This window comes from Gopherus evgoodei, chromosome 5, assembly GCF_007399415.2.
Source record: "Gopherus evgoodei ecotype Sinaloan lineage chromosome 5, rGopEvg1_v1.p, whole genome shotgun sequence".
Taxonomy (NCBI): domain Eukaryota; kingdom Metazoa; phylum Chordata; order Testudines; family Testudinidae; genus Gopherus; species Gopherus evgoodei.
The window spans coordinates 23,383,787-23,404,903 of NC_044326.1; the positions used below are offsets into that span (position 1 = coordinate 23,383,787).

At 43.6% G+C, this 21,117-nt stretch overlaps 1 protein-coding gene across 9 annotated transcripts in view; it reads left to right on the top strand.

Moving 5' to 3' along the window:
* Positions 1-21,117, top strand: part of ABLIM2 (actin binding LIM protein family member 2) — a 241,224-nt gene that overhangs the window by 113,784 nt on the left and 106,323 nt on the right. For all 9 annotated transcript variants that reach the window (XM_030564068.1, XM_030564061.1, XM_030564064.1 and 6 more), the window contains one exon: positions 3,600-3,693. In XM_030564068.1, coding sequence (XP_030419928.1) covers positions 3,600-3,693 — 94 coding nt within the window. The remainder of the gene's footprint in view (positions 1-3,599; positions 3,694-21,117) is intronic.

Below are 21,117 nucleotides of genomic sequence, written 5' to 3' on the forward strand. Positions count from 1 at the left end.
CCTAACCCAGGAAAACAAGCCTTCCAAACAGGTGAGAGTCTCTCCCGATTTAACACCAGAACTGAAGAATGAGGTGTCTGAGATGTTCTTCCGGAACCAAGATGTGTTCTCAACAAAACCGAGTCGAACAATCGAGACATACCACCGCATCATCACGAACCCTGGGGCCAGAATAACAGTGAGGCTCTATTTGGTGCCAGCGGCCAAAAGGGAGGAAATAAAAGCAGAAGTAAAAGAAAATGCTGGAAATGGGGATCATCGAAGAATTCCAGTCAGTGGTCCAGCCCAGTTGTGCTGGTGCCCAAACCTGATGGTACCACAAGGTTTTGCAACGACTTCCGGCGACTTAACGAAGTATCCCAGTTCGACGTGTACCCCATACCTCGCATAGATGAACTAGTGGACCGTCTGGGTAATGCCCGGTACTTGACTACTCTAGACTTGACAAAGGGGTACTGGCAGATTCCCCTTGCAAAAGACGCAAAGGAAAAGACTGCAGAGGGTCTTTTTCAATATACTGTCCTCCCTTTTGGACTACATGGGGCCCCAGCTACTTTCCAGCGCCTCATGGACAAGCTATTACGCCCGCATAACAGTTATGCTGCCCTCCTTCCGAGGGAACAAAAATACGCAGTGGTGGAGAGAGTGTGCCTCACTGTGAAATGGGCCATGGAAACATTGCGCTACTACTTGCTCAGGCGCAGATTTGTCCTCGTGACCGACCATGCCCCTCTTCAATGGATGCAGCGGAACAAGGAGAAGAACACAAGGGTGACCAGGTGGTTCTTATCCCTCCAACCTTTCCAGTTCCGTGTGCAACACAGAGCAGGAAGCCGTCACGGTAATGCCGATGGCTTGTCACGTGTGCACTGTCTGGCATCCCAAGTTGCCCAACCCCTTGGTGTTGAGCAGGGGGGAGGAATATGTGACAGACCCAAACCAGTGGGGTACAGGAATCTGGTAGAGGGCAAATATACTGGTCACTGGATGAGTAGTTTTCTGTTCCCTGAGTGACCAGAGCAGGAGCTGCACTAGAGTAATCAGGAACCTACTAGAACCAATTCAGGCAGATAAACTGATTAGAACACCTGCAGCTAATCAAGGCAGGCTAATCAGGGCACCTGGGTTTAAAAAGGAGCTCACTCCAGTCAGGGAGGGGAGAGCCAGAGGAGAGGAAGTGTGTGTGAGGAGCTGGGAGCAAGAGGCACAAGGAGCTGAGAGTGAGAGGGTGTGCTGCTGGAGGACTAAGGAGTACAAGTGTTATCAGACACCAGGAGGAAGGTCCTGTGGTGAGGATAAAGAAGGTGTTTGGAGGAGGCCATGGGGAAGTAACCCAGGGAGTTGTAGCTGTCATGCAGCTATTACAGGAGGTACTATAGGCAGCTGCAATCCTCAGGGCCCTGGGCTGGAACCCGGAGTAGAGGGCGGTCCCGGGTTCTCCCCAAACCTCCCAACTCCTGATCAGACACAGGAGGAGTTGACCCAGACTGTGGGGAAGATAACTGAGGTGAGTAAATCTGCCAATAAGTGCAGGACCCACCAAGGTAGAGGAGGAACTTTTGTCACAGTAGTCATGGGTTGAGCTAAAACCCCATTGACGTTGACAAGTGTGAGCTCACCCTTCAGTTACCCTAAATGTAAGCAGAAGCCCCAACCTAAGACAAAAGGAGTGTGTGAACCTGCCCAGGAGCTTTTGGCTGAGAATTGTTTTGGTAAAGGGACAAAAAGACTGAAAAAGACAAGAAAAGGGAGAGAGAGCGAGCAAAAACCACACAGCCTACTGTGCTCACAGTGTGAACCTGGAAAAGCTGGAGAGCTTTTGGCTCTGTTGCCTAAAGAGGCTTGGGCTTGTAAGTTAAGAAACTGCTTCTCTTGTTCTTTGTTTCCTCTGCATTAATAGAAGGCGGACTTTTTATATTCCTTGTAAATTAATATGATGGCATCAAAGAAAATACCAGACTCCATCAATTTCTATTTCCCATGGGAACATCCCCAGCGACCTGAACTTTAACTAGCCACTCAGGTCTAAAAGGGGCAACACTGCTGCAGTTTAGCTCCATGTGTGTCTCCCCTAAGTTAATTGATTTTTTCCCCTACTCTTACCTGCGTTCTGGGTATGTCTACATAGCAAAGAAAAACCCATGGCTGGGCTGTGCCAGCCGAGTCAGGCTCACGGGGCTTGGGCTGCAGGGCTGTTTCATTTGCTGTGTAGACTTCTGGGCTGGGGCTGGAGCCTGGGTGCCAGCCCGAGCCCGGAAGTCTACACAGCAGTGGACCAGTCCCAGAACCCGAGCCCTGCAAGGCCAAGTTGGCTGGCAGGGGCCATTCAGGGCTTTTTCTTTGCAGTGTAGACATACTCTCTGGGGCTAAAACTCTTCCCTCATCCATGCCATTCTTCTTTTGGTATGGATTTTGCACTATATATTTGACAAAGAAGAACATCTTAAGCAATTAGTAAGGCCCATATGCTGTGGAGGAACCTTCAGGGATTTGTCTCCAAACTTGATATGGGGCTGAGAGACTAGAAAGCATATACAGTAATAAAATAATATCTGCCTACCTCACAGGTGGTGAGATCTAATGTAAAATGCATTGAAAATGAAAGGAGCTTTGTGTTGCCTTATGACATTGTATTGTATAAAATAGCTTCTATATATTTCACACACAAACACTCCCTAACCTGTGAAAATAAGGCTATTAGGTCTTAGTTTAGGTGTAGCACTATGAAATGGAAATGATCCAGATATTTGCTTCTTGTATGAGGTTATTTTAAATAGTGGTTGGAACACTTTACTGTAGATCAGTTAGGAGCCAAGTAGATTTCTGATGAGTTATTTGTGGTGTAATATAATCTGTTTTTATTAATTAGGTAACATAAATGGCTAAGGTTTACTTAGCACCAAAGCTGAGATTTAGAGCTCCCATTGCATGTCTCTGTAAATTTGGATTGTTCATCATTTTAAATCCTGCAAACAAAACCATCCAAAATCCTGCTGTTTACTGCATGCCTGAGCATATTTCCAAGACTTTTCTGTCACTTAGATTGAGCTTTGCATAGTCCCCTTCTACAGAGAAGACATTGGCATCTTGATGCACTTTGAAAGTTCCTAACTCAAAAGTGTGTCCATGGAATTAAGCATTAGCAAATGAGCAATTATTCTTGTGTAATTCAGGCTCAAAGTGGATTTAGATGACAAATTAAAAAGGATAGACAAGTAAATGGAAATAGGGACTGAGTTATTTCTCAGAGTGGGAAACACATGGAATAAGTTAATGAGTAAGACCATCAAAGCAAGTACTATAATATGTTTGAGCACAAGAGACATTTGATCTTATTATGGAGAAAGAGGAAACTGCTGAATACAGTGACGAAGAAGGAAAGTGGGATTGAGATCAATTTGGCGGAGTCAGATTTGGATGAGCCAAGTGTAATTTCCTGTTCATCAATTATTCAGGTTTTTACCACATTAATAAATGGGAGAGAAAAGAAGTCTGTAATCAGCCTCTCCTGAAATGCCAACAAGGTTTAGCTGGGTAATCTGCTAGGGGAACAATAAGCATCTTTGAAACTATCCAACTATTGTCTGTCTTTTCTCTAGGGATGGCGTTCCATACTGTGAAATGGACTATCATGCTAAGTTTGGCATAAGATGTGACAACTGTGAGAAGTACATCACTGGAAGAGTGCTGGAGGTAAGAAGATTCTATCAACCGGACAGACATCTAGTCTCAAAACTCAAGAGACCTCCTTTGTTTAGGTTATTTTTACGCAAGAGCTGGGTGTTAACATTTTTATTAACTGCTTTTCTCTTCCCATTTCTTTCCCAGAACCAACCTTTGTTAAAGCATTCATGTTACTTTTTATGAACCATCAGGAAGTATTTCTATAATTCTGTACACACCTCTTTGCTTGATGCTTTGCTAAAATATATATTTTAAATGGAGTATTCTAAGTTATTGCAGGGTGGCAAGGCAGCAGAGTAAAAGTCATTTAGTGGGCTGTCTGGGATGTGACAATGTATGTGTGTTGTGAAGTTCTAAATTCCATTATTTCATACACATTTATCTGTTCTATATTTTTCAGAGTTTACAGTGAAGCTATTAGAAAACTAAAATGAACCTTTCAGTATTTTTGTCTGTGGTTATAAATGAGCCATGTTGTAGTTTCACCAAGCCCGTTTGTTGTTCTGAAAAAAGGTTGGGAATATGTTGTGTGTGTGCCTATGCTGTACCCAAAAATACCAAACTGAACCAAGATTAAATTCAAAACAAGGTCTTCGGTTCTGGCGGATGGTTATCCGATTGATCTATAAAGGTGTGTTTTTCTTTCTCTTCTTCTGCTAGATCTCCAGTTATATGCAGTCTTGTTGTAGCCATTTTGGTCCCAGGATATTAGAGAGACAAGGTGGGTGAGGTAATATATTTTTATTGGACCAACTTCTGTTGGTGAGAGAGACAATCTTCCAAGCTTACACAGAGCTCTCTCACCAATAGAAGTTAGTCCAATAAAAGATATTACCTCACCCAATTTGTCTCTTTACTATCTCCAGTTAGTCCACTCAGCACTGGAGTCAGGAGGAGTTCTGCATATCACTCCATAGTGAGCCCTTCTAGTGGATTAAGAATGAGTAATGAAAGGTTGTGAAGGAAGTCTCCTCCTTCCACCTGAGGTGCTCATGAGGCCAAGTCTCCAGTATCCAAAATAGGGGCTGATGGCTCCAGCGGGAAATATACAATACTAGAATTTGAGCAGGAAAAAGTATTTCTGTGCAATATACATACTGCATTGTGGAGCAATATGTGTGTTTTTTCCCTCCAGCAAATCTTCCCTGTCCTTCTGAACAAAGAAACTGGAATTTACTGCATATGAATTAGCAGTGCTTCTCCTGCATCTTTGTCAATCTGGCACACACATGTGTCAGGGTATACTGGCTTGCTAGCCAGCAGAGAAGAATTCCTACTTGTTGCCCATTGACAGTAGTAATATATATTTTTTCCATAGCAGGATCAGTGTTTGAGCCACATCCACTGTTGTTACTCCTCCTTGATTTAGTTTGTATCTCTCTCCATGGCAGGTTGGGGAGATGGGTGTCAGAATAGACCCCCGTTTTCACACCTAGCACACTATTGTAATAATCTTTGTACAAGGTATGCTATGTAAGGTATCACTTAAAAACTCAGAATTTGCTGGCCAGTATTGTCCTGATAAAATGTGAGGCAACATTGTACACCTCTACCTTGATATAATGCTGTCCTTGGGAGCCAACAAATCTTACCACTTTACTGCATTATATCCGAATTTGTGTTATATCGGGTCGCGTTATATCGGGGTAGAGCTGTATGTGAAATTACAAGATTTCCCTGTACGATGTTATTAACACATATTCCAAACCCCACGGTCCTACCCAAGCAGAAGTCAGCAAACAAGTCTGTCCTGAACAAAGGAATGTGTGCTTGCCTTAATTTGCACTTAAGCAATAAACAGAGTCATCAAGCAGGAAGGGAAACCAGAGAAAGCTCAGACAGATGAAAAAAATCCAGCAGGGAACATCCTTCCACATAGACTGTTTGTCTCTTGGTTCTCAGCTGGATATGTTTTTCAAGAGGGGGACTGGAACTTCAAAAAAGGAGGGACAAAAACCCCAGACGCGCACACACCTTCTGTCTCTGGCATCACACCTGAGAAGACAAAGAAACTCTGTGAGGGGTGGGTGGTCCTGACCTAAAGGGTTTGGTCAATAATCTTGCTGGAAGCATGTGGTGAGAAATGTTGCTGGACTCTTATATAGTTTATTAAGTTAGGCATTTTATCTTTATTTTTTCCCCACCATTTCTGACTTTTATGCCTCATAACTTGTACTCCGTTAAACTCTCTCTCTCTTTGTAGTTAATAAACTTTTTTTTTACCATTTTATGTAATCCAGTGTCTGGTTAACTCTATGTAAGACAATAAACTGACATATTATTCCCTTAAAGGAATAACAGATTTAATATAGTTGTACTGTCCAGGAGAGGGCAGAGCAGTACAGGACATACACTTCTGGGGAAAGATCTGGAGCTAGGGGTGTGTTGGGGTCACCCTGCAGTATAACCAAGGCTGATGAGAGCCAGGGTGTAGCTGGTAAGCTGAAGTTACACAGAGATACTGAGGGTGTGACTTGCATGTGGGAAGGCGGTTTGTGAGCCACCCAGGTGGGAGCTACTTCAGCAAGGCATTGTAAGGCACCCAGGGTTGCAAGGCAGACATAACACAGTCACAGAGGGTTGTTGGACAAAAGTGGCACCACCTGCTTCTTGAATTCCTGTTGGCTCTGCAATACATTAAGGTCTTTTTAGGGCCTGATTCTCCACTGCGTTGCAGCATCGGTGCAAAGTGAATTTAAATTGCTTCCATTCTCATTTGGTAGCATTTTACACCCAATTTTCACAGAAGTCAATGATGACACAAGGTGCAAGGCAGTTGAGAATCAGGCCCTTTATGTTTTGGTTGATGAGGAAAGGATGAAAAGAGCCTTTGATGTGTAGCAGCAGTAGCACTGGTTTTGGTACATCGGAAACTGATGGAACATGGGTGCATCTACCTCTTGCAGTTTTCTGCTAAGAACAGGTACATCAGGATGAGTCCATTCCCTGGCACAACTCACTATTTTATTGCACCTATTGGCCATAATAATCCTGAGAAAGTGTCACACTTTTAAGATGTTCTAGGAGTTTTGTCACCATCATTTGCATGTGGCCTTTCCAAAGAAGCTGGAAAAGCCCTTCCTTTTGTTTGTAGTTTCTGATGACTTTTTTTTTTTGTGGGGGGGGAGTGTTTGTTTTCTTTTTAAAATGCTATGAAGAAAATACTGCAGGGATGATTTGCCTCTCACTGATATCAGTGTAAATCTTGACTATTTCTGCCAAAATCAGTGGAATTACACTGGTGAAAAATACTCTTGAGAAAGGAGATGAGGGCTTAAATGCTATAAAAAGTAAGGGAGGAGGATTCTTGCAGTACCTAAAAAGCCCAGGAATCCCAGAGGAAAAAAAAAAAAGACAGACACAGTGTTTAGCAGGAAGCAAGCAGTGGATTTGAACAAATAAATTAATCTACGGTATCTTTGCAGCAATGATAATAAACAATATTCTCAAAAAATCACATTTTTCCATGAGGATAAGATATTTTAAAAAATCGAGACAAAAGGCAATAAAAAAATATGAATACAAAAGAAATCTGAATCCACATCCAATGTAAACAGCCTTGTGTTCTGTACTTCAGATGTCTGACTGACCTACTCTAATGGGTTAGAATCAGGACATATATCTCAATTCCAGTTTAGTATCTAATCCCATGTTTCCCCCCTGCCTATATAGATGATCTGTCATGTGTTTACATAGTTCTTAGAGAGATACAAAAATGAAGCAGCCAAGGCTGCTTCTAACATTTGTCAACTTTGAAAACATTAGCAGCGCTTTCTTTTTTTTTCCCAACACTTCTGTTTTCTTTTTATGACCTTGAGTATATTGTGAGGATTCACAAGTGTGATCAGGGACAATTAGTGCTAAAGAGGGGAAATGCAGAATAGTTTCCGAAGGGAAGTGCTGGAAGATATCACTTAGGTCATACTAAAACTAGACTGGACAATGCATTGGAAAATGTACGTTGAGGAATAATCCTGCACTGACAAAGGAAAGGACTAGATGACTTAATATGATAGTTTCCATTTCTGATTTCTGTGATAATTAACAGTCAGCAGGGCAGCTGTTTCCATGCCTAATCTCTGTGGTCAGATTTTATAGTTTAGTCTCCCTCTCCTACAGTTCTTGGTCCATTTTAAGTATTTATTCAGAAGAAAAAGAAGAAAGAGATTAGTAGTGCAAACTGCTCATAACTTACAATAATGCAGTTATTTTCTTATGCTGGAAGCCAAATATCATTCATGATTTGTTTACTTAAGTTCTTCCTGCGCCAATTTTCTGAGGGTCAAGTCCTCGTTCCCTATGTAAAGTCAGAGTGAAATGGACTTAGGACAGGATATCTCTGTGTAGGTAAGGGGAATAGATTCTCCCAGGATGTGGAGTGTCAGTGCAGCCTGTCTGTGTACTGCCTTCACTTTTATGGAGTATTGTACTGGTTGTTGTCACTGATTTCAGAGGTTTGGGCAACTGAATCGCCCTATTTGTTCTGATCTCACCTAGTCTACCTGACCTTCCCCCTGAAAGCCCTCTAGTCTGCCTCATCTCATCCCCAAGCTCCCTTCGAATGGTTGCACAAGAATCCACAATAGAACTGTGCATGAAATGCGCAGGGAGATGTGTAGAATCCTCTGGTGTGGTCTGTTATTAGGTTTGCCAGGTGTCCGGTTTTCAACTGGAAAGTCCAGTCAAAAAGGGAACCTGGCAGGGATCTACTGACCAGACATTGTAAGTCCGGTTACTGAGGACGGGGGAGTAGGGAGGAGAGGCAGCCTGTCACTCAGCCCTGGAAGCGGTGCCTGCTACAGCAGCACACATGCACCAGCTTGGGCCGCAGGCCGCCCCTTTGAGAAGCATGGTTTGCAGGGCTGCGGCAGAGGACAGTGTGGAGGCCCACGGCGAGCAGGGTAATAGGCTCCCAGTGGGCATGAAGCATGCCCCAGGAAGGAAAGAATGTGACCTGCCTCACCAGCCAGCACTTCCCCCTGCCATGCTCTCAGGCAGCGCCGGGGCGGGGAAGGCTCAAGGAGGTTTGGAGGCTGCTGGGCAGATAGATCAGAAGGAGGTGGGGGGCTGCTGGGCAGGAGGTCCACATCCTAGTTCACCAGCAGGGATGCCTGGCTGTTCCCGTGTGGCTACAGCGCTCTTCTGACCTACACTGCCAGGCGGGCTGCTGGAGCTGGGGTTTGCAAGTCCTTTGAGGCTGCTCATGCTGGAGTTGGGGGGGGAGAGCAGCAAGAAACAGAGGAGAGAAGGGAGAGGAATGAATAGGGGGCAGGGCATTGAGGGAAGAGGTGGAGCAGTGGCGGGCCTTCAGAGAAGAGCTGTGGCTGGGGCAGGGCCTTGGAAGAAGGAGCAGGGCCTAAGGTAGGGTTCTTCATTGCAAGGCCTGTGAGGCTGTAGCAGCTTCCATCGACCCTAAGTGCAGCTCCCTGTCTATCATGATCTCCGGCAATCTGGCGGGGCTGCCGCTAAGGCAGGCTTCCGGCCCCTACGCTGTTCCTGGAAGTGGCCAGCATAACCCCACAGCTACAGGGGGGAAGGGGAGCAGAAATCTCCGCACGCTGCTTCTGCCTGCAAGCATCACCTCTGCAGCTCCTATTGGCCAGGAATGGGGAACTGTGGTCAGTTGGAGTTGTGAGGCCAGTGCTTGCAGAGAGGCACAGCAGAGCCAAGTGCCCCCCCAAGGGCAGCAGGGGTGCGTTGGCCCCTTCTGGGAGTGGTGTGGGGCCAGGGCTGCCCGAAGTACGTTCCACCCCCTTCAGTGGGCAGGTTCTGAATAGCCCTGCATTATTAAGACCCATGTAGCATGAGTATAGCAGGCCCAGCTATGCTGGACCAGCATTTCTCTTCCACCACGCAACCTGCAGCCTTCTGGGGCCAGCCCCCCATACCCTCTCCAGTACGCTAAGTCCCTGCCTCAGCTCTGAGCTCCTCCCTCCCAGAGCCAGCCAAAAAAAAAAGAGAAAGTGCTTTGGAAGATGAAAACTAAAAGTTTCAAGTGGACTGATGAGTTTTTCTTTGTGCTTAATGAAACATGCATGAAGCCTGCTTGTTTAACTTGTCAGCAGACATGTTCTGCTTTTAAGCACATCAATTTAGAATGCCATTACACAACAGCGCATGCAAATTTCAGCAAAAATTACCCACCTGCAAGTAACCTAAGAAAAAGTAAAATGAGACAGCTTGCTGCTTTACTAAAAGGCCTGAAAAAATAATACAGAGATCGAGGTATGTTGCAGAATGTTTGACAGGCATCTTTTGAAATCGCCTGGATTTTTAGCAAGACATAAAAAGTCATTTACTCACGCAAAGATCATTAAAGAGTGTTTTCTGGCTTCTGTGGAAATCCCGTGTGCTGATTTCAATAACAAAAATGCAATCCTAGAGCAAATAAAAGGGCTGCAACTGTCTGACACAATCATAATGAGAAGGGTGGAGGAAACTGGAAAAGAAATACGACAATAGTTAGCTGCAGATATTTTCGCAGCACCATGTATTAGCGGTGGATGAAAGTACAGATATATGTGACATCTCACAATTGTGTGTCTGGGTTCGTTTCCCCAAAGAAGAATTATTCTAGGAAGAACTGCTGTGTTTAATACCTTTGAAAGGTCAAACAAAAGGGGAAAACATTTTGACTGCCCCACTCAATTTTTTTGCTGAGAATAACTTGGACTGGACAAAGCCAACTTCTGTGTGTACAGGTGGTGCACCAAATATGTGAGGGAAGGAGGATGGATTGATTGGCCTGATGAGGAAATGAAAGGAAATACCCAAATTTACTGTGTTTCATTGCACCAAGAAGCAATTGTGGGTATACTAAAAAATAGTGAAATGGAAAGTGTCATGCAGTTGGTTGGAAAGGTGGTCAATTTTATTGTTTCAGGAGCGCTGAATCACTGGCAATTTCGGGCATTATTGGAAGAATACGAGATAGAATATGGCGGCCTGTGATGCACGATAAAGTGAGATGGTTATCTCATGGCAGAGTCCTTGAAAGATTTTTGGGTCTCCATCCTCAGATTTGTTAATTCGTTGAAAGTAAGGGGAAGAAGGAGAAAGACTTAGAAAATCCAGAGTGGATAATTAAGCTGGGATTTTTGACTGATATCACTTGCCATTTGAATGCGCTAAATCTCCAGTTGCAAGGGAATAGAAACTTCCTAGTTACATGTTGCGTGTTGTAACTGCTTTTCAAAACAAGATTACAACATTATTCATTCCCGACACGCAGTTTATTCACGTTCTAAAACTCAGAGCAGTCATCTCAGAAAATCCCAAGCTTCTGAAACACTTCAATTACAATTCATTTGTACAAGTATTGAGAGAATTGAGGGTGGAATTTGAGTCTCGATTCAAAGACGTATTGGAGTACAAGGAGTTTTTTAATTTAATTGAGAACCTCTTCCACGTATTATTGATATCTCTGTCAGTTATCACAGACATTTGTTCTGACTATGCTAAACTGAAAAGTGAAATTGCAGAATTTCAGACAAATACGACATGAAGTCTGAACTTAAGATAGGTGTATCGTCCCTGATACACAATACCCATCTCTGAACCATTGTGTGCAAAAAATGCTGTCATTTTTTGACAGTACGTATACCTGCAAATCCACATTTTCAACAATGACTATTGTGAAAAGAAAACAGAAGAACAAATTGACCAACAAACAGTTGGACTGGGATTGTGATGACAGATTACAAATACTGCATGAACAAAGTCAAGAAGGAACAGGCACACTTTCATTCATCCAATTCTTTAAGTAAGTTTTGCATTATTCTTTTCTTAAAAAGTTTATTCACATAGGTGCCTTTTTAATTCCATATATTTTCCTGATTATTATTTTATAAAAGGAGTATCGTTTTATTGTACAAGTAGACTTTGTTTTAGATATATAAGCAGCTATGTAACATCAAGCTAGCTTTCTATCCATTTTATAGTGCATTCATCCAATCCATACTTTTTTAACTTGCTGTCAAGAATACTGTGGGGCACTGTATCGAAAGCTTTGCTAAAGTCAAGATATATCACATCCACCACTTTCCCCATATCTGCAGAGCCAGTTATCTCATCATAGAAGGCAATTAGGTTGGTCAGGCATGACTTGCTCTTGGTGAATCCATGTTTGACTGTTCCTGATCACCTTCTTCTCCTCCAAGTGCTTCAAAATGGATTCCTTGAGTACCTGCTCCATGATTTTACCAGGGACTGAAGTGAGGCTGACTGGTCTGTAGTTCCCCGGGTTATCTATCTTCCCTTTTTAAAATATGGGCACTGTATTTGCCTTTTTCTAATCGTCTGGGACCTCCCCCGATCGCCACAAATTTTCAGAGATAATGGCCAATGGCTTTGCAATCACACCAGCCAACTCCCTCAGCACCCTTGGATACATTAGATCTGGACCCATGGACTTGTGCACGTCCAGGTTTTCTAAATAGTCTTTAACCTGTTCTTTCACTACTGATGGCTGGTCACCTCCTACCCATACTGTGTTGCCCAGTGCAGCAGTCTGGGAGCTGACCTTGTCTGTGAAGACCAAGGCAAAAAAAGCCTTGAGTAATTCAGCTTTTTCCACATCATTTGTCAGTATGTTGCCTCCCTCATTCAGTAAGGGTCCCACACTTTCCCTGACTTTCTTCTTGCTACCATACCTGTAGAAACCCTTCTTGTTACTCTTCACATCCCTTGCTAGCTGCAACTCCAGTTGTACTTTGGCCTTCCTGATTACACCCCTGCATGCTCTAGCAATATTTTTATACTCCTCCCCAGTCATCTGTCCAAATTTCCACTTCTTGTAAGCTTTCTTTTTGAGTTTAAGCTCACCAAAGATTTCACTGTTAAGCCAAGCTGGTCGTCTGCTATATTTGCTATTCTTTCTGCACTTCGGGATGGTTTGTTCCTGCTCCTTAATAAGACTTCTTTAAAATACAGCCAGCTCTCCTTGCCCCCTCGTATTAGTTTCCCAGGGGATCCTGCCCATCAGTTCGCTAACTGGAACCTCCCCATCAGTGTCTAGTACAGTATCAGTGCTGCCCTTGTGGAAATTGCTGTGTGGTTTCTGTATGCATTTGTTCCAAGCTGCCATCTTGAGGTGAAAGCCCAGGGTGGATGGAGGTTGCTGTACAACAGCTGAGTTTGGTTTAAGCAAGGAGTGCTAGATCTGTAAAACTGCTTAGGAAAAAATGGTTTGTTTATTTTAGTGTCTGCAGAATGGCTTTGCTCCCAATACAGCAGCAAACAACATCATGGAAGAACACAGAAAATAAACAAACATCATAATCCCAAGCTGTTAATTTTTAAAACCAGCCATTTTGCTTCTGTCATGGTGCAGGAGGCTTCTCTATGTTTTGGCACCAAGAAAACCTTGGTTTCTGTTTTTGTGTCCCAAACAGCTCTTTGTGAATTTAATACCTCAATTTGCACTAATACAGACAGAAATTAAACATAATTTAAACTTTTTTAACAATACGCTGTGTTCTGGATCAGGGTCTGATCCAAACTCAATGGAAGTCAATGGGCCTTTCCATTCGCTTAAGTGGCCTTTCTTGTTCCCAGCCAAAATAGGGGCAGAGTCTCTATTCTGACCACATTGTGCTTGGTACTGCAATGGAAGGTTGAGGGTCAGCAGTGGCTTTGAGAAGCCTTAAGATTACCCAGAGCCTCGAAGTGCTACTCTAGCAGCAGGGGATCATTTGGATGCAGTGGTGTCCTCCCCACATCTCTGTTTGCCCTACCACAATCCCTGACGAGATACTGGAAGGCAGTGGCATAGGAGCAGCTATGATGGTGCTCTGCCACTGGAAGATTCGGTCACACAAGGGGAGTCCTCTCTTTTTCTGGATTTACTGGAAACAAGGCTATTGTGCACTGCAGACCAGAATAAATAAGCTGTATTGTGGGCAATGAATTTGGCTTTATAATGCTCATTCTTAATTGGGTGAGTAGAGTCAAATAAGATGTGTATCAAAACAACCCACCCACCTATGAGCTAGCTCCCCTTCTTTGGGTTTGTTGAATCTTTAAGAAGCAGTTGCAAACAGCATTTCACACACACACCCCTACTTTTTTTCATTGCTTCATTCAGACAAACTTCTGTTGATTTCAGGATTTGTCCCCATAATAGGAAGAAGGGGATATCCTACTGGAAGCAAGCCATGCTGGCTTTTTTCATGTCTGCCCTAGCCGCTGGACTGTGGAGTGATTCTTTCTTTTTCTCTGGACCAGTTAATATTTAATTATTCAATAGAGGCATCCCCACATCAGAATTTTCTCTAACCCAAGGTTTAGGACATTCACCTGAGAGGTGGCAGATTCCTGTTCAAACCTTGTGCTATGTCAAGCAGAGGGAGGACTTGAACCAGGTACCCCACATCCTGAGTATCCTAACCAGTAAGCTTAAGGCCTCCTTTCCCCCCTCCAGCCATCTCCTGCATTGTGTATTGTTAGGCGGTCTCTGACCGCTCTTTCCAGATTGAGCCCAGTATGTGAGTAAGGCACTCCTCCAGCTATCTTCCCCTGGTTCATTAGAACATAAGAATGGCCATACTGGGTCAGATCAATGGTCCATCAAGCCCAGTATTCTGTCTTCTGACAGTGTCCAATACCAGATGCTTCAGAGGGAATGAACAGAACATGGCAATTTATCAAGTACTTCATCCCGTGTCATACACTCTCAGCTTTTGGCAGTCAGAGGTTTAGGGACACCCAGCACATGGAGTTGCTTCCATGACTATCTTGTCTAGGGCGACCAGACGTCTTGATTTTATCAGGACTGTCCCGATATTTACTTGTTTGTCCTACATCAGTCGGGACGCAAATTGTCCCGATATTTTGCCCTCCGACGCACAAGCGGAGGGGGCTCACACTCGCCCCTCCCCCAACTCCACCCCAGCCCTGCCCTAACTCCACCCATCCCTCCACCATTGGATCCCTCCCCAAATCCCTGCCCTGGCCCCACCACTAGCCCCACTGTCAAGGTATTTTTCCCCCAGTTTGAACTTTAGCATCCAAAACCTGCATGGACCCTTCTAAGCTTAATTCCTAGCTTAGATCTGATAGCGCTGCCACCATCCAAAATATAGTGTTTGGCACACTTTCTGTTCCCCCAAAACCTTCCCTGGGGAACCCAAGACCCAAACCCCTTGGGTCTTAAAACCAGGAGAAATAAACCATCCCCCCCCTTCTTTCCCCCTCAGACTTCCCCTCCCTGGGTTACCCTGAGTGGCTACACTGATCCAAACTCCTTGGATCTTAAAACAGAGAGGAATTAACCTTCCCTCCCCACCTCCCTTCCCCCCACCAATCCCGGGTGAGTTCAGACCCAATCCCCTTGGGACTTAAACAAGAAAAAAAATCAATCAGGTTCTTAAAAAAGAAAGCTTTTAATTAAAGAAAGAAAAAGTAAAAATTATCTCTGTAAAATCAAGATGGAAAATGTTTACAGGGTATTCAGATTCATATAGCCTAGAGGGACTCCCTCCCCTCTAGCCTGAGATTCAAAGTACAGCAAACAGAGGTAAAAATCCTTCCAGCAAAATACACATTCACAAGTTAAGAAAACAAACATAAGACTAACCTGCCTTTTCTAGCTAGTGCTTACTATTTTGAACATGAGAGACTGTTTCAGAAAGATTGGAGAAAGACCTGGTTGCACGTCTGGTCCCTCTTAGCCCCAAGATCGAACAACGAACAAAACAAAAAGCACAAACAAAGACTTCCCTCCACCAAGATTTGAAAGTATTTTGTCCCCCCATTGGTCCTCTGGTCAGATGTCAGCCAGGTTCACTGAGCTTCTTAACCCTTTACAGGTAAAAGAGACATTAACCCTTAACCATCTGTTTATGACACCCACCCACTCACTGCCCTATTGGATCCCTCCCTAAATCCCCGTCCTGGCCTTGCCTCTTCCCCAAGCACGCCGCATTCCTCCTCCTCACCCCTCCCTCCCAGGCTTGCACTAATCAGCTGTATGGCGGGAGCGGGGAGAGAAGCATGACGCAGAAGCCAGCTCAGGGGAGGTGGAGGCAGAGTGAAGGCGAGCTGGTGCGGGGGGGTGGGGCGTGAAGCTGTCAGTGGGTGCTCAGCCCCCACCAATTTTTCCTGTGCTCTGGCGGCTCCTGGTTTTAGTTTTTGTTTGTTTTTTTTTGCTTTTTTCCTTTGCCGCTGGCTCATGGGTTTTTTTTGTTGTTGTTGTGGTTGCTCCGCTGCGACCCTCCCCCTCATCCCAATATTTCACGTCTCTCATCTGATCACCCTAATCTTGTCTAATCACCATTGTTGGACCTGTGCTCCATGAACTTACCTAAATCTTTTTTATACCCATTTATACTTTTGGCCTTCACAACATCCCATGGCAGTGAATTCCACAGGTTGCCTGTGCATTATGAAGAAGTAGATCCTTATGGTTTTTTTAAACCTGCTGCCTACTAATTTCATTGAGTGACACCTATTTCTTGTGTTCCATGAAGGGGTAAGCAGTGCTTCCTTATTCACTTTTCCACACCATTCATGATTTTATAAAGCTCTATCAAATCCCCCCCTTAATCATCTCTTTTCTAGTCTGCACAGTCCCAGTGTTTTTAATCTTCCTCATATGGAAGTGGTTCCATACCCCTAATCTATCATGGATCGTCCTGGGGTTTAAGCAGGAGCTAGGTGTCCAGACACCTGGAGTGAGGCAGCATTATGCATGCCTCGAGGCAGAATCATAGGCTTGTAAGGAATGTTGTGAAGATAAATATATTAAAGATTGTGAGGCACTCAGGTACCAGAGTAATGGGAGGCCATATAACTACTTTAGATCGATAGTAGGGATGCACAACACAACGATAGGCTGAGCTAAGTGGTAATAGAGCCTTGTGTGTGTTTCTAGTTATCAAGGACAGGCAAGTCAGAGCCTCCTCCAGTGGTAAACAGTATAGGTGGATTTGTTTGCCATTCATCTGAATAAGCAGGTTAAGCAGTTCTGCAGGGATGCACCACACCCCAGTCCTTCTCTGATGACAATAAATCCTTCCATCAGCAATGGGTTACGTTTTTTTCACTCTGGATTAGATATCTATAGATTCCACATTATTCACAACTAGACACTTAGGGCTCAAGTATGTCCTGCAGTAGGTGGTGTACATTGTCCTGTTAGTTGCCACTGCAGTGTCCACATGTCTCCCATGGCTGTAGATGGCTTCCTAACATATGCTGTACTATGGCAGGCACTATGTATTACAGCAAAATGAGTTAATATATATTTAATAGTAAATCTGTATTGTTTTTTTTTAACTTCAAAAAAATTCCAGAAATCAAAGCCATAAGGCCTTGTAAAAGAAGAGAAACGTGATTCTGGGATGCATTAACGGGTGTGTTGTAAACAAGACACGAGAAGTATCAGAGGGTAGCCGTGTTAGTCTGGATCTGTCAAAGCAGCAAAGAATCCTGTGGCACCTTATAGACTAACAGACGTTTTGGAGCATGAGCTTTCGTGGGTGAATACCCACTTCCTCAGATGCATGTAATGGAAATATCCAGGGGCAGGTATATATATGTGTGCTAGCAAGCAAGCTAGAGATAACGAGGTCAGTTCAATCAGGGAGGATGAGGCCCTGTTCTAGCAGTTGAGGTGTGAAAACCAAGAGAGGAGAAACTGGTTCTGTAATTGGCAAGCCATTCACAGTCTTTGTTCAATCCTGAGCTGACGGTGTCAAATTTGCAGATGAACTGAAGCTCAGCAGTTTCTCTTTGAAGTCTTAGATCTAACCAGATCAGCCACACCATCACTGGTTCATTCACCTGCACATCCACCAATGTAATATACGCCATCATATGCCAGCAATGCCCCTCTGCTATGTACATCGGCCAAACTGGACAGTCTCTACGGAAAAGGATAAATGGACACAAATCAGACATTAGGAATGGCAATATACAAAAACCTGTAGGAGAGCACTTCAACCTCCCTGGCCACACTATAGCAGACCTTAAGGTGGCCATCCTGCAGCAAAAAAACTTCAGGACCAGACTTCAAAGAGAAACTGCTGAGCTTCAGTTCATCTGCAAATTTGACACCGTCAGCTCAGGATTGAACAAAGACTGTGAATGGCTTGCCAATTACAGAACCAGTTTCTCCTCTCTTGGTTTTCACACCTCAACTGCTAGAACAGGGCCTCATTCTCCCAGATTGAACTGACCTCGTTATCTCTAGCTTGCTTGCTAGCACACATATATATACCTGCCCCTGGATATTTCCATTACATGCATCTGAGGAAGTGGGTATTCACCCACGAAAGCTCATGCTCCAAAACGTCTGTTAGTCTATAAGGTGCCACAGGATTCTTTGCTGCTAAGACACGAGAAGTCATTCTTCCGCTTTACTCTGTGCTGGTTAGGCCTCAACTGGAGTATTGTGCCCAGTTCTGGGCACCGCATTTCAAGAAGGATGTGGAGAAATTGGAGAGGGTCCAGAGAAGAGCAGCAAGAATGATTAAAGGTCTTGAGAACATGACCTATGAAGGAAGGCTGAAAGAATTGGGTTTGTTTAGTTTGGAAAAGAGAAGACTGAGAGGGAACATGATAGCAGTTTTCAGGTATCTAAAAGGGTGTCATCAGGAGGAGGGAGAAAACTTGTTCACCTTAGCCTCCAATGATAGAACATGAAGCAATGGGCTTAAACTGCAGCAAGGGAGATTTAGGATGGACATTAGGAAAAAGTTCCTAACTGTCAGGGTGGGTAAACACTGGAATAGATTGCCTAGGGAAGTTGTGGAATCTCCATCTCTGGAGATATTTAAGAGTAGGTTAGATCAATGTCTATTAGGGATGGTCTAAACAGTATTTGGTCCTGCCATGAGGGCAGCGGACTGGACTCGATGACCTCTCGAGGTCCCTTCCAGTCCTAGAGTCTGTGAGTCTATGAGAAAAAATGCATGAGCTACCGAATGGTGATGAGACAGGAAATGTCTGAAGCTGAAAAAGAGAAGTAAAAATTATAATCAGATGTTTTATAACTAAAGAAAAAATGCCCCAGGCTTGGTAGCTGCATGTTTTTGCTTTGCTCTGAGCCCTACGTTGTTTTAGTTTAGTCTAGTTTGTAAACCAAATGCTTTCCCCTTTTAGTATAGTACTGAGACGAGACTAATTCCCGACAGCAGGGTGTGCAGATTTCTGCCTGCAGTGTGGAGTAATGGTTTATTCTGCAATGTCTATTATCCTGTTGTTTCACTAACAACAAAACCTAGTGATGTGTGAAATGTACTGGAGCAGGTTATAATACGGATGATAACAGTGAATAACGAAATAATAAAAGCAAAGGTTCTACATGATCAAGGCATTTCCTATCGAATGGCCAGCCTTTGAAAAGCTGGCAAGAAAGGCAAAAGCACTGAAGTGTCAGAATTAATCATCAGTTACAAACTGCTGCCAAAGCCAGTTTTCTCTATCACAAGAGAAGGAAGCAAAACCTGCTGGGAAAACGATATGTCTTAATAAATCAGCATTAGCTTTTGCAAGAGGAAACCAGCTAAGGTAGGAAAGATTAAACAGCACTTGCAAAGAGCATTATGTATGAAGGTTCAGTGCATTTTGCAGTTTGGGAATGATCCTTTGGTTTTGGTACCTTTGGGGCTGCTGGTTTACAAAGCAATGTTAATCTTCAGTGCATGCCACCTGAATCTGGCTGGTTAAGTGTACATTGGTACGCAGTAGTCTTAATTTGAATATTGCGATCACAATTCACAGTGACTTGTTGCTTTTAAACAGGCTTCATCCAAACATAAACACACAAAATGAAAATGCCTTTAATTGTGGCTTAGCCCTTTCAGTGCTTTAGCTAATTCTGCTATTTTGGATTTGTTCATTCGTGTTTCTTTTTCTTTCATATATTTTTAGTAGTCTCTTCCTCCAAGGATCCATCACTATCAATATGCATTATCTTTTTCTGTAATGTTGCATAAAAAACCATCATAATTGTCACAAAACTGCTGAATGTTAAAATGAGCTTTTGCATAACTATTACCCTACACATCAATTGTTTAGCAAGCAGTTCGGCTAATAACATTTACTGATATCTTAATCGTGTACATTTTTTAACCAATGCTACTGAATATTTTGAATAACATGAAACTATATTTGAAACTTTAAAAAAAATGGAATCACCATGAGAATGGTCATTGCAATTGTTTGCAGTTGCTTGCTTTTCTTCCTGTTAATAGTTTCCCTTCTATGTGTGGTAGAGGTAACTGATTAGAGGTCTGTGCACTATTTTGTGTGTGTGTGTGTGTGTGTGTGTGTGTGTGTGTGTGTGTGTGTGTGTGTGTGTGTGAGAGAGAGAGAGAGAGAGAGAGAGAGAGAGAGAGAGAGAGAGAGAGATTGGTACATGGTTAGAATTGTGGGGACAGGTGAATATCATCTGTTTTGCATCATGCAAAAGTGATGTATTAGGACAAATTAAGACGGTTCTGCTACAAAATGAATATTTCTGGTTTTAGTGGCTGCCTTGTTCCTTTGAACTTTAAATATAAACTGCTTACAGTTTACCAGTTAGGCTGCTTTTCTTAGCTCTGTGTTGCTGTGGTGATGCATCAGTATTGTCAGAGCACTTAGTGCTTCTTTCCACCTAATGAATGTCTCAGCTAGATGAAATTTTAAATTGAATATTTTTAATTCCTCACCCTTCTGCTTTACAAAATTCCTTTCATTTCTGTTTGCCATCTGACTGACTGCCCCTAGAGTCAGCAAGGCTGATTCACTGCAGTGCCTGAAAATGTAGCAATGAATCCATCCAACACTGGAACATCCTCCCTCTAACTCTTTGCAGTAACCATGGCAGTGGTGTAGTATTAAGCTTTGTTTCGCATCTTTAACTGCAGTTAGTGGCACTTGGCTTTGTTGATAAAATATCTCCAGCATGTTGTGACCCTCTGAAGATTGTGTATCTACTGCAAGTAGGAAAACAGGCTCTGCAGGGGTAAAATATTGTATGTCTTATTCTGATTTTCCTCCTTCCAGCCTTCAGTATATTTTTTGTTTTATTTAGGTTGTTTTTAAACTAAAATAAGAACTTTGAGCTTATGCTTTGCTCTAGCAGCGCATTAATGCAACTGAAACTGGAAACTGGCCACTGGTTGGCAATATTATTATAAGGAAGAAGTATTTGTATTACAGTAGTGCCACAGTTAGCCCCTGTACAGACACATAGTGAATGACAACCCCTGTCCTGAAGATCTTCAGCCTAGATCAAGGGTTCTCAAACTTCATTGCACCGCCGCCTCCTTCTGACAACAAAAACTACTACATGACCCCAGGATGGGGGACTGAAGCCTGAACCCACCCAAGCTCCACTGCCAGGGGGACAGAGCTGAAGCCCAAGGGCTTCAGCCCCAGGCAAGGGGCCTATAACCTGAGCCCCACTGCTCAGGGCTAAAGTCTGCAGGCTTTGGCTTCGGCCCT